Consider the following 15,669-nt stretch of genomic DNA (forward strand, 5'->3'; position numbering starts at 1 on the left):
GTTACTTCAAATCAGATTATTACTCCAAACAAAGCTGAGACGTATTCCAGGGCCACATAAAGCCTGCTTTCTACATTTGTCTTGAAAACACTCACTTGACTGTTTGGATGATTGCCATGATAACCCTTTTCCCACTTAATAATTTTCTCCAGAGAATTATTTCATTGTGATAAGAAAATGGTCTAAAACAAAGCCCACTACATCACCTTGTTATTTAGTCGCTAAGTCGTGTCTGATTCTCTGTGACCCCATGGATTGCAACATGCCAGGCTTCCCTGTCCTTCACCATCTCCCAGAGTTTGCTTCAATTCACATTCTTTGAGTCGGTGATGCCATCCAACTATCTCATCCTCACCTTAATTTCCGATAAATTAGCCTAAGACCAGCCAAGTGAAAAGTGAGACAATTTTCAGAAATTTGAGAACGCAAAAAAGGAAACAAAGCAAAAGTGAACATGTGAACTTGGAGAAGAAGATGGACAAGTTAGTAGCAGTTCATAAAGGAACTCTAAATGGATCAGGCCACCCCACCAACACTGCACCCAGAGACCTCCTACTCAAGAGGCTATGATGCTGCTCCTCTCCAAGACCTCCCTACCTCAACCACAAATGGAAGGGCAGAGATGCATACTTCACAAAGCAGCATCCAATCTTGCAGCTGGCCAGTGACTTGAACATTAGAGCAAAATGATAAGCTAGATCAATGAGATGTTCTTGTTATTAAAACTGTAACATTCTGGGAGACAGAGATGGATGATGTATTAGGGTTAGGAAGCTGGAGTGGACCAAAGAATGGACAAAGTTATGGGCAGGTGGAAGTTATAGAGAAATAGTACCCCTAGTAGCAACCAGTTAACACAAACGAAGATCCACAGAGGAGCCAACATCAAGGAAGATTAATCTTCAGTTCTGGTATGTGTCCCTTTCAATAAATATTTCTCTTTTTTTACCCGCTTGAGATAAGTCCAAGGAGATCTTTCAACCAAAGAAGGCATAACAATCAACTGCATCGTCCATACAAGAGTGAGAGCACGAACGGAAATAACTAAGCCAGATGGCATGATTCCACAGGGCCCAGAATGCTGTGAATACTGGATAAGGTAGGCTTGGGACTTGGGAAAGCTCTTCATTGTGCTCAAGTTTAGAAACCTGCACTTTGCAAGCCTGGCAAATTTATGGGTCTTTATATTTCTCTTCTTTTATTCACCTGTTCTTGTTCTGTAGGCCATAACAACATGTCCAGAGAACACCTGAGCATAAGGACAGAGCACATGGTTCCATGGCAGAGATAAGCAAGGATCTTTCATAACTACAGCAACTCACACCTTCTCTGCTAAGGGATGGTAAACAGCCTTTTATCACCTTTTTGGTACATGGCAGTGGAGAGAAGAAGCCAGCAATGGAGATCCAGCAGGGAAAGCATGAATCTTGTTCAGCCTCTTTACTTAATAATGCCAATGTTTCTCGTCTATCCTGACTGCCACCATTCAGTCCATTTTAGTTAGAAGGACCATATATCAGTTTTCTAGGCACAGCATGGGTTTCTCTTACATGCACTGGTGTAATTACTCACAGAGCTCACATTCACTCTGAAAAGTATCCTGATTTGACAATAAATTATGTGGTCACCCTGATTTTGATCCAAAACCCTCATCTTTTTTCACTTCCACCACTCGAGGGAAAAACAAAAAATTGTTCCTCAATCTGTGACACAAGTCTACAAACACATTCAGTTTTCAGAGATGTTGAAATGTGAAAAAGAAAAAAAAATGAATCCTGTAATAAAATATGTAAATAATTTTCACACATCACAAAGATAACCAGTGTTGAGGGCAAGACTTAAACCCATGCAGTGAGAATCTGGTCCTGGTTTGTGTCTATTATCCTGGGCATAATTACTACCAGCACTCAAACAGTACAACAATCTCCTGAATGATTTCCATACTTACAACCCTCCAACCCTCTCCACACTACATGAAGAAGGAATACTCTAAAGGATAAAGCTGCCCCTGCCACCCCACTGTCTAAAACACTTCAATGGCTCCCCTTGTCCTCAAGAACTAATCTTAACTGCATTACCAGACTCACAGGATTAGCAAAATTTTGCCCCTGCTTATATCTCCAACCTCATCTCTCACTGCTCCCTGACCTCTAACTTCACAAGGCACCTTTATCCAATTCCTCAGGATCCTTGGGTCACAACCCTGGACCTAAGACAGCCTAGAAATGGAAATGGGATAAGCTCATGGAGAAATGAGGGTAGAAAAAGATCCACCCCCTCTTATTCCACCCCTATTCTTATGCCCCAAACTTACACAAACCTATTCCTTAAGCTTTGCCATGTCTCAAATATCAACTCAAACATTATATCAAACTCCTTCATTTTAAAATAAAAATAAATTTTAGAGGTAAATGTTAGAAATTTATGCTTTTGTGACTAGTATTCAGGTGCTGTATTATTGGGACTCATTTCTAGAAAGGGACAAAAGCTGGCAACATAATCAGCACATTGATCGAAGTCTGAACTCAGAATACTACAAAACTCTATCCTCTATCACCATTCCCCAAAACTCACTCTCCAAAGCCAGTTTCACAGTTTGTTCAGTATTCCTGAAATGCTAAAGGCAGTGCTGTGTGCTGGGCAGACAGTGAAGGGCATATGCCAGTTGCCCTTGGGTACATGCCAAGCACTGTAATCTAGTGTTTGGGTGTCCGCCCACCTCAAATCTTTGACGCACATGAGGTACAGAAACCATAGCTACTAAGTCAACACTAAGATATGCAAACATTTCTGGAATGAAGCAACATCCAGGATGGTGCAACTGAGCTCCCTATGTGACCTTCCCTACTGCCACCTTAAGCCTCACCAGACCTTCACCCCATCTTTGCAATGAGAACTGGGGCCCAGGAGACAGGCCTTCAACTCTCTGAGCCTCGAGATCCCTAGATGTAAACTGAGAATAATCACCTGTTTCACGTGGTTGCTACAGGATTAAGTGAAATAAAACATTTGGAAATGCCTAACCCTGACATGGCAGCAAATGATAAATGCTTACCAAATCTGGGAAAGGAAAACTATTCTGACTTAATAATGCCTAAATTTATAAACCAACCAAATTTAGCTTCAAAAATTCACTGCAAGAGAAATAATGACTCTGAGCCTACCATCTAACCAGAATGTCAGATGTCATGCATATCATCTCACTCAATCTTTGTAACCATCTGTAAGAAGTATCTCCTTTTAGAGAACAAGAAATTGAGGGTCAGTCAAGTTCAGTAATGTGTAGAGCTAGAATTTGGCAGACCTAGAATTTGAATTTAGTCCTATTTTAATACAGAAATCATACCCTTTTCTCCTGCTTCCCAGACCCTGGAGCCTAGTAAGGAGGGTGTCGGATAAGAGCCTGATAAGAGTCAGATGGATGATATCACCCATTCAATGGATATGAGTTTGAGCAAGCTCTGGGAGATGCTGAAGCACAGGGAAGCCTGGCATGCTACAGTCCATGGGGTCACGAAGAATCAGACACGACTGGGAGATTAAAGAACAACAAAAGAGCCAGATAAGAAGACAATCATGAAAAGTTGATTAGTCCATCTACGTTAAAGAGCCTCTTGATCAGGGTCAAAGAAGAAAGTGAAAAGGCTGGCTTAAAACTCAACATCCAAAAAACTAAAATCATGGGATCTAGTCCCATCATTTCATGGCAAATAGAAAGGGAAAAAGTGGAAACAGTGACAGATTTTATTTTCTTGGGCTCCAAAATCACTGTAGATGGTGTCTGCAGCCATAAAATTAAAAAACACTTGCTCCTTGGAAGGAAAACCTATGACCAACCTAGACAGCATATTAAAAAGCAGAGACATCACTTTGCCAGCAAACACCCATCTAATCAAAGCTTTGGTTTTCCCAATAGTCATGTACAAATGTGAGACTTGGATCATAAAGAAGGCTGAGTGCTGAAGAATTGATGCTTTCACACTGTGGTACTGGAGAAGATTCTTGAGAGTCCCTTGGACAGCAAGGAGATCAAACCAGTCAATCCTAAAGAAAATCAACCCTGAATATCCATTGGAAGGACTGATGCTGAAGGTGAATATCCAATACTTTGGCCAATACTGATGCAAAGAGCCAGTTCACTGGAAAAGATTCTGATGCTGGGAAAGACTGAGGAAGGAACAGAAGGGGCCAAAAGAGGATGAGATGGTTGGATGGCATCACCAACTCAATCGACATGACTTTGGGCAAACTCTGGGAGATGGTAAAGGACAGGGAAGTCTGCTGTGCTACAGTCCATGGGGTCACAAAGAGTCAGACACAACTTAGTGACTGAACAACAATAAATTAGCATAAGCTCAAACACTAAGGTATCCATCCCTCAGGGACAAAAAGATGTGGAAAGGTAAGCAATCAGCATAATTAAACAGTTCAGTTCAAACAGGACCATCTGGCAACATAACTTACTATTTTAACAGGTATCATCATAAGGCAGGTGACTCCCAGGCCCTGTGATTTTAAGCAAGTTATTACATGACTGGTCTATGCCCCTGCTCTGTTACATGCAATATGAAGACAGTACAATCTGCCTGTAGTAACATGTAAGGTTTAAGGAAATCATGCACAGAAATCACTTTGCACAGAAACCGTCACATATGAATGCACACAGTACTATTATTATGAAAGCCCTTTCACCACCAGACTTTTCCTTTCTAACTTGCCTAAATTATCTGTGTGTGTGCGTGCTCAGTCACTTCAGTCATGTCCAACTCTTTTGCATGCAGCCCCATGGACTGCAGTCCACCAAGCTCCTCTGTCCATGGGATTCTCCAGGCAAGAATACTAGACTGGGATGCCATGGCCTCCTCCAGGGGATCTTCCAAACCCAGGAATCAAACTGGTGTCTCCTGCATCTCCTACACTGCAGGTGGAGTCTTTACCCACTGAGTCACGTGGGCATCAATCCTCAACTTCTCTGTTACTTACCTGTCTCTTGTTCTCTGCACTCCATGAATTCATCTAAACCACAAAAGCTTACTGGATACCTGGTCAGGCAGACTGGTAAAATAGAAGTGCATAAGAACAGTCTTTACCCTCACAGACTTTACATTCTTACATTTGCAGGAAAGGAAGGAAGACAGATAATAAAACAAAGAAATAAAAACACATAATAAACTACCAAATAAAGTGATTAAGAATCCACCTGCAATGCGGGAGACCTGGGTTTGATCCCTGGGTTGGGAAGATCCGCTGGAGGAGAGCATAGCAACTCAATCCAGTATTCTTGCCTGGAGAATCACCATGGACAGAGTAGCTTGGCGGGTGACAGTCCATGGCTCGCAAAGAGTCGGACACAACTGAGCGACAAAGCACAGCACAAAGTGTTAAAAAGCAGGTGAGAAGCAGAAAATAGTCTCGGGGGGAAGGTCAGTCAGATAATATCTTATATAGAAAAAACCCTGTTGGAAGACTACTTAGAATCAAAAAGTTGAATGATAAGCTGAATGATGGGAGAGGAGAACAAGGCCTGAGATCAGAAGGAACAGCATTTCAGGCAGAGGAGAAAGCAAGTGCCTCTAACAGTGCCTTGCTGCTGTTGCTGCTGCTGCTAAGTCACTTCAGTCATGTCTGACTCTGTGCGACCCCATAGATGGCAGCCCGCCAGGCTGCCCCGTCCCTGGGATTATCCAGGCAAGAACACTGGAGTGGGTTACCATTTCCTTCTCCAATGCATGAAAGTGAAAAGTGAAAGTGAAGTCACTCAGTCGTGTCCGACTCTTAGTGACCCCATGGACTGCAGCCTACCAGGCTCCTCCATCCATGGGATTTTCCAGGCAAGAGTACTGGAGTGGGGTGCCATTGCCTTCTCTTAGAGGACTAAAAACATAGCTCTACTGATCTCACAATGCTGCAGTATGATTATTGGTTTACACACCAGTTTTGCCACTAGACTATGAGCCCCCTGAGGGTAGGGCTGTGTGTCTTCTTCCTGCACTCCCTCACTCATGGTACATTCTCTAAAGCACTCGATTTATAGGGAAGATAGTCTTCCCTATAAATAGTCTCTGCGTTCAGGGAGCTTACAACAAATAGCACTGGGCAAAGACTAAGCATTCAGAAAATATTTACTAAGTGAACAATATGTGCTTGATGTTCAGTTATGTAGTTCAGCATCATGGCAAATTCTGGCCTTTCTACAGCCCTTCTTTCCTTCCTCATTTGCCTAAACGTTCTCCACCAGCCTTTCATGTCTGCTGCAATGACTGCTCTAATCTCCCCATCTCTCTCTCCTCTGCCTTGGCCCATAATCCACTCCACCTGGCATGCCTTCTCCTACATCTTTACCAGACTAATTCTAATGTCATTTCCCAAAATTTCATCAATATACTGACTTTCTGCACTGCTTCCCAGGTGTTGCAGTGATAAAGAATCCGCTTGCCAGTTCAGGAGATGCAAGAGACATGGGTTCGATCCCTGGGTCGGGAAGATGCCCTAGAGAAGGAAATGGCAATTCTCTCTAGTTTTCTCACCTGGAAAATCCCATGGACTGAGAAGCCCGGCAGGCTACAGTCCAAGGAGTTGCAAATGAGTTGTACATGACTAAGCACACCCAGCACACACACATACTGATTTTATTATTTGCTCAAATGTATAGAAATCTCTCAAATTCTTCAGGCAAACGTTTTCATCAAGTAACAGAGAATGATGGATGTAGCTAGCAAAAGACAATACCAGATTGAGTGAATAGTAAAACGAGTTGAAAGACAAATGATCTGAGGTTGCATATATAACTGCTTTTCCTCCCCAAAATACAAGATATGTCAGTGAGTTTCTGGGCATTGTGCCTATAGAATTGGACCAGGATACAAGGGCAGCAAGATTCTCATGACTGTAGGTCTGTGTACTCTATCTCTCATCCATGAAAGAAATGCTTCCTTCTGAATAAACAAAACCAACTTGGGATGAGCTATCACTTAAAGATCTTCCCCACACAGAAATCAGTAGTTTAGCATCTGAAGTATTTGACATGAATTTCCTTTTCTAAGGATACTGCAGTTGTACTTCATTTTTAAAGAGAAAAAAAGTCAGATATTTATTCTTCTAGGCAAGAAGGCAGATAAAGGTCAGTCACAACTTCCAATGCAGCCTCCACAGCCGTATTTAGCTGATTAAAAATTTCCATGTAAGCTTCAGCCTTCACTTCTAAAAGCCAGCCATCTATCTTTCTTTTCCCACTTCTGAAAAAGAGCAGAAAATCAAGCTGGAGTCAGCTATTGTAAGGTATACAACAGCAGGGGCATGGTTTCCATTTCCCTCAACACGGCACATTCCTCCCTGAGTTCCTGGACAGAAACTGTGCTTTTTAGAGAATCACACACCAAGGACTGTACAGCTAGGGGCCTCAGGGACAGTGTTGCCCACAACGTCTCTGCTTCTCCTACAACAGAACAGCTCTGTGAACTGCACCCAACCATTATGAGAGGGTAAACATACTAAAAAGCTAAATACCATGATTAGATTACCATTAAACATTTAAACTCAGTGCCCTCAATCAAGACTTCTCCTAAGACATGACTAATGTAACGGGCTCATTTCAGTGCCCAATAAGGCTGTGCCTTACTATATTGTGCTATTTATAATAGAGAGCGCACTATAATTACATGCCTGGCCTTTGGCACCCAGACTTGGATTCAGCTATTTTTTACTAGCTGAAAATCTGTGGGTAGGTCATGCAAGAACTATAAGTTTTTAAAAACTCCTTACCAGACCCTGTAAGGCCCTACTTGATCCAGGCCCTGCCTACCTTACACATCATGACTAGTACTATCACGTTCCACCTCTTTAATGGTCTGGATATGTTGAGTTCAGGCCATACCTAAGGGCCTTTGCATTTGTTGTCCTCTCTTTCCCAGAATGTCAAGTCACCTGGTTGGCTACTTTTCATTACTCAGGTCTCAGTTCAAATGTGAAAATGCCACCTCCAGGATCTCATAATGTTGATTACATGAGTGCATATAATTCCATTTACTTAAAGTACAAAACAAAACCAGTGTGTGGTGACTTAATTCAGGAGACCAGTTACTCTTTTCTCAGTAGGAATACTGTAACCACACAAGGGTGTCCTCTGAGTTGCTGCTACATGATTAATTTCTTGATATGGATCTGATCACCTGGACACGTTCAGTTTGTGAAAACTCAAACTGTTCACTTATAACATGCATGTTTTTAGTATAGGTGTTCAGTTCAGTTCAGTCACTCAGTCGTGTCCGACTCTTTTCGACCCCATGAATCGCAGCACGCCAGGCCTCTCTGTCCATCACCATCTCTCAGAGTTCACTCAAACTCACGTCTGTCGAGTCGGTGATGCCATCCAGCCATCTCATCCTCTGTCGTCCCCTTCTCCTCCTGCCCCCAATCCCTCCCAGCATCAGTCTTTTCCAATGAGTCAACTCTTCGCATGAGGTGGCCAAAGTACTGGAGTTTCAGCTTTAGCATCAGTCCTTCCAAAGAACACATTGCAATAAAAAAATTAAACCAAAACAATAAAAAGAACAAGTTGTCAAATTGGTTTTCCTTGATAAACTAATCTATGACACACCATCTGGGCTAGACTATTCATTTTCTACCCCCAAGACCTTGTTTTACTGTCTTCATAGCATCTGTCACTGGCTGAAATCATTTTCATTACTGTTTATGTAAGTACAGTCTAGCCATTTCCCACCCCTGTTAAAATACAGTATCATGTGGCCAAGACCTGTCTTGTTTACCATCCCCAAATATCAGCACTTCAAAGGCCTTTTTCCAGTAGAAACTGAATAGAAAAAAAAATATGTAAAATAAATGGCAAAAGGGTGGCCCTTTAAGAATCCAACATCAAATAAAAGTCATTAAGTGTTAGAAAAAAAACAAGAACTGTGGTGCTAACTACGTGAGGCCCAACAACAGAGAAAACAAAATGTCAACAATATTCGTTGTTGCTCAGTTGCTCAGCTGTGTCTGAGTCTTTGTGACCCCAAGGACTGCAGCACGCCAGGCTTGCCTGTCCTTCACTATCTCCAGTTTGTCAATGACATTAAGCACCAGGAAAGTGAAAGTGAAGGTCACTCAGTCGTGTCCGACTCTTTGCCACCCCATGGACTGTATGTCCATGGAATTCTCCAGGCCAGAATACTGAAGTAGTTAGCCTTTCCCTTCTCCAGGGGATTTTCGAAACCCAGAGATCGAACCCAGGTCTCCCACATTGCAGGCGGATTCTTTACCAGCTGAGTCACAAGGGAAGCCCTAAGAATATGTGGCAAATTTAACTATGAGGAGGGGATAGATAGTGTCATTCTATGGCACTCTGTGGGAGTGGCTGAAGTTACTTCTCACAGCAGAAACTGGGTCTTTTTTTTAAGAGTATCATTCTTTACAATGTTATGTTAGTTTCTGCTATACAATAAAGTGAATCAGCTCTATGTATACATATATCCCCTTCCTCTTAGATCTCCCTACCCCCTCCCATCCCACGCATCTAGGTCATCACTAGAGTCTGTCATACAGAGTGCAGTAAGTCAGAAAAACATGTACCATATATTGATGCATATATGAGAAACTGGGTCTTTTATCTCTATACACACAAAAGTTTTGCACAAGGCATGGCACAAAGTAGGTCTGAGCCAAGAATAGCAACCAATTTCTGAGTCACTTCGGGAGGATTCTAAAGTTTCCTGGAAAAACAGGGTCCTATTCAAGTGTAATGTCTGCCCTGGGCAAGGGAGTAAGTAAACACAACATAAATGCATAGACAGGTGGAGCAGATACAAAGAAATACCCAATAATATGAAAAGGGCTCCTTACATAACATTTACTTTTTCTACTGCTACTGCTAAGTCACTTCAGTTGTGTCCGACTCTGTGCGACCCCATAGACGGCAGCCCAACAGGCTCCCCTATCCTTGGGATTCTCTAGGCAAAAACAGTGGAGTGGGTTGCCATTTCCTTCTCCAGTGCATGAAAGTGAAAAGTGAAAGTGAAAGTGAAGTCGCTCAGTCACTCAGACTCCTAGCGACCCCATGGACTGCAGCCCACCAGGCTCCTCCATCCATGGGATTCTCCAGGCAAGAGTACTGGAGTCGGGTGCCATTGCCTTCTCCGTATTTTTTCTTTTTTTTTCTAAGATGTTTGCAAAGAAAAAATTAAAATGGATCAGTAGTGGTCATGGTTACTTACTCTATGCTCTGCAGACTAACTTACATGCTGTTATAATGTATTTTCATGAAGAAACTTATACCAGAAACTGGTATAATGGAAACTGAAAAGAAAACCTTTAACCTGGAATCAGCTCTGCCACAAACTCTCTTTATAACCTTGAATAAGTCCTTGAACTTCGTTAGTGCTCCATTTTTTGACCTGTGAAATAAGTTTTTTGGATCAGATGCTTGCTAATGCCCATTTCCAGTTCTTGAACACTGTTTACTATTCTTGACTTAAAAAAAAAAAAAAAAGAATTTTCATCTCCTAAGTTTGTGTTCACAGGACAACACTTCATCTACAAGTACACAAATCAAAGTTTTCAGAGAGTGAGGCAGAAGATTCTTTTACCCAGTTTTCTTGCCAAACCAACGGTATCCCCCACCCAGATTTTCTAAAGTGTTGTATTCAGGCTCCCATTTCTGAGTAAGGCAAGAAGCCCTATCTTCAGCCAAACACTTGGATTTTTCTATACAATTACTTCTTTTGCTCCAATTTTCACTGCCTTAGGCCTCATGTTTCTCATCAATTCAAGTCTACTTTCATAGTTAGCACCACAATTCTTGGTTTTTTTCTAACATTTAATGAATGGAACTTGATCACCTGGAGGTATTCCCCTTACTCTATTACAACAGTTCTTAGTGATTTTAATTAGACAAAAGCCACCATTCCCTTTGCTATCGTACCATACTGTCAAGTGCCTGTTAAAGACATTACAGTAATGTTATTAGCACCTTTTAAATTTGCATTAACACAAACATACAAATGATAAGTCAGGAAAAGAAAAGAAAAAAAGAATAACTCAGATGTCATAATTAACCAAAGTTTAGAGTAACTCAAAAAATCATCAGTGGCTATCTTTCAATTAAAAAAAAAATACTATGCACATCCTAGATAAAACTGCAGGAATGATCATTTGTCTCTCATCAATTAAAAATGGGGAAAAGGACAAGGCTGTGCTGTGGCCAAGCCCCATATCGTTTTCTTCAAAAGGGAAGAGATATTTCTAACAGAGAATAAAAAGTTGAGTACTTGAGTCATTTCTCCAAGAGTCATCACCAACTCATAACTCCCCAAAGGCCTTCTGGCTACTGTGGCTCTTGCCACCTACAGAAAGTAAAATCTCCTAGAGGCCAAGTTCTAATAGCTATTCAGTGTCCATCATTGGCCCTCCTAGGATTTTATTCTCTAGAAACAAGGAGAAAGAGGACAAGGCCAATACTCGAATGTGTTCCAATGACAGGACTGAATTTTCACTAAATTGAGGAAGGACATTTCCCATCATTCTCCTTGACCCCCTCATTTCACCGTCTCAGCACCCCATACCCACACCCAACTCTGCCAGTCGGCAAAAGCAGGCACCTCACTCCCGGGAGTTACTAAACCAGCGAGGCTGGGGTGGGTTTCTAGGTACCTTCATCACATGGCCTAACAAATGGGTTCAAAACCAGGACTGGCGACTGAGGACTGTCAGTTACCTCAGAACAGGTAACTGAGGACAAGAAAAAAATGTTTCCTGCCATTATAGTAAACAGTAATGTTGCCTACCATCAAAGCAGCAGCCACTACAGTACTCCCATACAGTGCACCCTGAGGGGAACTGAGGATTCTGAGGAACAGTAAACAGGTCCTAGATAAAGTTAAGATGCATATCAAAGGGATAATTTCAATATGCCCAGACTCTTACACCTTCCATATGGAGAAAAGCATCAAAATCACTAACTTGTCATATCTATATTTTGTGATTAGTCTTAACCTTTTAAACTTCCACAACAAGGTTTGGTTTTTGTTTGTTTTCCAGCAAAAACTCCTATAAATCCTGGCTCCTCCCCTACCTCTTTCCAACAATTCCTCAGAACTATCCAGAAACTTCTTCAGGATACAGTCCTCAATAAATGCCTCAAAAAAAAATGTACTTCTCAACGTATACGCTGTGGTGTGTGTGTGTGTGTGTGTGTGTGTGTGTGTGTGTGTGTGTGTGTGTGTGTGTGTGTGTGTGTGTGTGTGTGTGTGTGTGTGTGTGTGTGTGTGTGTGTGTGTGTGTGTGTGTGTGTGTGTGTGTGTGTGTGTGTGTGTGTGTGTGTGTGTGTGTGTGTGTGTGTGTGTGTGTGTGTGTGCTGGCAACACAATAACACCTCAGGACTTCAAACCCCGTGTGTGTGGTGGGGGGGTGGAGGGGAGCGGTGTGTGTTGGCAACACAATAACACCTCAGGACTTCAAACCCCGTTTCCAGGAACTTTTCCTGAAGTTGCCTGTGCAGAGCCTGGTACAGGGCCCGGCGCCCTCCCCGACGCTGAGGGAATCCACGTCAGCGACAACTGGGAGTTGGGTGGCTCTCACTCTGAGGTGGCCCCGGCTGTCATTAACCCCTCAGACCGGGACCCCCCCCTCCCACACATGAAGCAAAGGGTGCTGGGGTCCCTGGTGCGCCCCAGACGCAGCACCGCGCGTCCTCTCCACAGGTGTGGCGCCTAGGCGACCGCGCACCCGGTACCAGGAAGAAGAGGGCAGAAGGGGACGGAAGGGGACCAACGGCTGCTCGAGGCCCCCACCAAAGGGGTCCGCTCACCTGGGACCTGGCCGCCAGGAGCGGGGGCCGGAGCGCCAGGTCTCTCAGAAGTTTCCGGGCCTGCGCTCCCACGGGGGCCGCCATCTTATCCAGGAAACCAGCAAGGGGATCCTGACCGGGTGCCGGCAGGGCGGGAGGGGGCTGGAAGAGGAAGGGAGGGGGAAGGGGCGGGGCCGCCCGCCGCCTGCCGCCAGCCACGCCCCCTCCGCCCGGGCGCGCCTGGTGACCCTGGGACGCGGCCACACTCCTGAGGGAGTCCCTTGTCGAAGCCCTGCGTCACCCACGACGACCGCCACCTCGGCCCCAAATTCATTTTCAGTATTTGGAGCCTCCTCCTCGCGCTACCGCGGGTCACAATGTGAGCGAAAACCCACCCAGAGCCCAGCGGTCGTGGACTTAAAGTGCCCTGGAGCGAGAGACCAATGCCTGTTGCTGGTTCCAGGGAGTGAGTGCTCTGAGGAGCGGCCAGTATGGGATGCCATGTGAGGGATAGGCCTCTGCTCTGGTCCTGGGGCCTCAGGGGCTTCTGTAGGGAAGCGGTGTTTGAGGTGAACCTTGAGGGAGTAAGGGAGAAGCAAGCGGGCCTGAAGAGGTCAGTGGAGGCCCTCTACCCTTTAGTGAGACTTGTCTCTTTGTGAAGATTTAGACAAAGGTATTGAAGGATTTTAAACGTGTAGTCGCCAGAGTAAGACCAAGAGTTTACTTGCAGTTTACATGACTCTAAGCACTGTCTGTGGAATAAAAATAGCTAGCAAATATGCTTAATATATGGCAGGCACTTTGCAAATAAGGACTCGTTTAGTGTTCATAGCAAGCTTTCCAGTAGGCACCAATGAAAAAAATCCCCATTTTGCAGAAGAAAAAACTGAGACACAAGGTTTCCTTGCTTATTGAGATCTGATAAGGATTGAAAGAGTTTCAAACTCATGCTTTCTTCTCCCAGCCCTATAAAGTATCATTTTCGAATTTTTAACCTTACTTTATTCTTGAGCCTATGATCATGAGAAAAGGTACAAATTTAACAGAACTGAGCAACTATTTCTGCTAGTTTTCTTTGAAACTGAAAGTCACGCAGTTGTGTCCCACTCTTTGTGACCCCATGGACTGTACTGTCCATGGAATTCTCTAGGCCTGAGTATTGGGATGAGCAGCCTTTCCCTTCTCCAGGGGATCTTCCCAACCCGGGAATCCAACTGGGGTCTCCTGCATTGCAGGCAGATTCTTTACCAACTGAGCTATCCTTTTTTTTGACCAAAAAAAAAAAAAATCTACAGAAAAGTTGCAAGAATATTATCCCAAAACCCCCAAATATCCTTTATGCCGATTTATTGATAGCACTTGTTTACATTTTGCCTCAATCCCCATTTTTTATAGATATGTAGCTTTATAGCCCATTCTTAATCATAGTTTTACTGGCTAGATTTCATATCCATTGATGATTATTTCTTATATCAGTTTTTACTGTGATAGTTGCAAAATCATGATTGTCTAGTTCCATTCCTTTCTACATTTTCTATAGTTTATGTTCTACTCAGAAGAGCTTTACTGTCCCCCACGTTTGTTTATTCTTTTTTTTTTTAATATTTATTTTTTGCTCTGTCAGGTGTTAGTTGCCACACTTGAGATCTTAGTTGCAGCATACAAGATCTTTTCTTTGTGGAGGGCAGGCTCCAGATCTCATGGTCTTGCTGACTGGGGCTTAGTTGCCCCGCTGGAAGGCGGATTCCCAACCACTGTTTCACTGTTTCATCAGGGAAATCCCTCTTTATTTATTCCTGTTTTCACTTTTATCAGTATCAACTCACAGATCCCTTTTTTTCACTGTCAAGCCTATGTTCATTCCTTTACATGTACTCACTTCAGCTGCCTCTGAATATGGGTCATTTAATCCTCACAGGAACCCTGTAAAGAATGATGCTATTATTCTCATTGTACCAGAGGGGAAACTGCATGAAAGAAATATAACTTTCCCAGGGTCACAGCTTGGGAGTAGACCCCAAAGCTGACCATACCCTCCTCTTGACATGAGTCGATCTGAGTTCCCACTTCATCCTCATTACTCTTATTGGGTTCTACCATCTGGTCAATATGGAGAAAATACTCTTATTAATGTTTGCAGACTGAATGTTTAAACTTGGTGAGAGCTTTGAACATGTTGACAGAAGGAAGCAGACTACCTGTAGAATTCATCAAAGTCTGCTTATTCAGACAGTCTATGGCAAGGGAGTTGGCTACTATTACTTTCTTTCCAGCAGAGACTTGAAAGGGTTTGAAAAAAAGAGTACATTTTATAAAGAGGAAGGTGAACCTATTTAGACAGTCTTTGAGGAGTGTTCTATTAGGATGGAATTTTTTTCTATAGGGGTAGAGTTTTTGGAAGTGGAGTGGGCAGAAGCTTTCTGATTACCACTCAAGTACATGTGGCAATCTTTGCTTCATTATCCACTAGTGACTATTTGGGCTGAGTAGCATCATATGAGTTTTCCTGTTTCAACTGGAAGACTGGCTAGTCATCAGCTCTGGAGCTCAAGTCTTGCATCTGCAATTTTTCAGTGTCTTCATCCAGATCCTCTCATTCTGCCATCTCTGCAGCCAAGAGTTTGGGGAATATAGAGCATAAGGGCCTTTATATGGTATCTCCAGTGCTTAGCATTAGGCCAGTATTAGAGAAAGTTTGAAATAAGCACATGTAGGATGACTTACACTTTGGAGTACCTCCTAAGACTTCTCCCTATCTTCTACCCTTTTTATTTCCCAAATAGGAAGCTCTTTGAGGTCAAGGATTTCACCAGAGTTCTACCCTGTACTTTACTGAGATGAGCACTGGGTTTTCTGTGAAACTGGATTGGATTCAAATCGCATATCTGTCT

At 43.2% G+C, this 15,669-nt stretch overlaps 1 protein-coding gene across 1 annotated transcript in view; it reads right to left on the reverse strand.

The window, feature by feature from the left end:
- SUCLG2 (succinate-CoA ligase GDP-forming beta subunit) overlaps positions 1-12,936 on the reverse strand; it is a 275,323-nt gene extending 262,387 nt beyond the window's left edge. The window contains exon 1 of the mRNA XM_027523664.1: positions 12,800-12,936. Coding sequence (XP_027379465.1) covers positions 12,800-12,883 — 84 coding nt within the window. The 5' untranslated portion in view covers positions 12,884-12,936. The remainder of the gene's footprint in view (positions 1-12,799) is intronic.
- Positions 12,937-15,669: the final 2,733 nt, after the last annotated feature.

The sequence above is a fragment of the Bos indicus x Bos taurus genome, chromosome 22 (assembly GCF_003369695.1).
Source record: "Bos indicus x Bos taurus breed Angus x Brahman F1 hybrid chromosome 22, Bos_hybrid_MaternalHap_v2.0, whole genome shotgun sequence".
NCBI classification, from domain to species: Eukaryota; Metazoa; Chordata; class Mammalia; order Artiodactyla; family Bovidae; genus Bos; species Bos indicus x Bos taurus.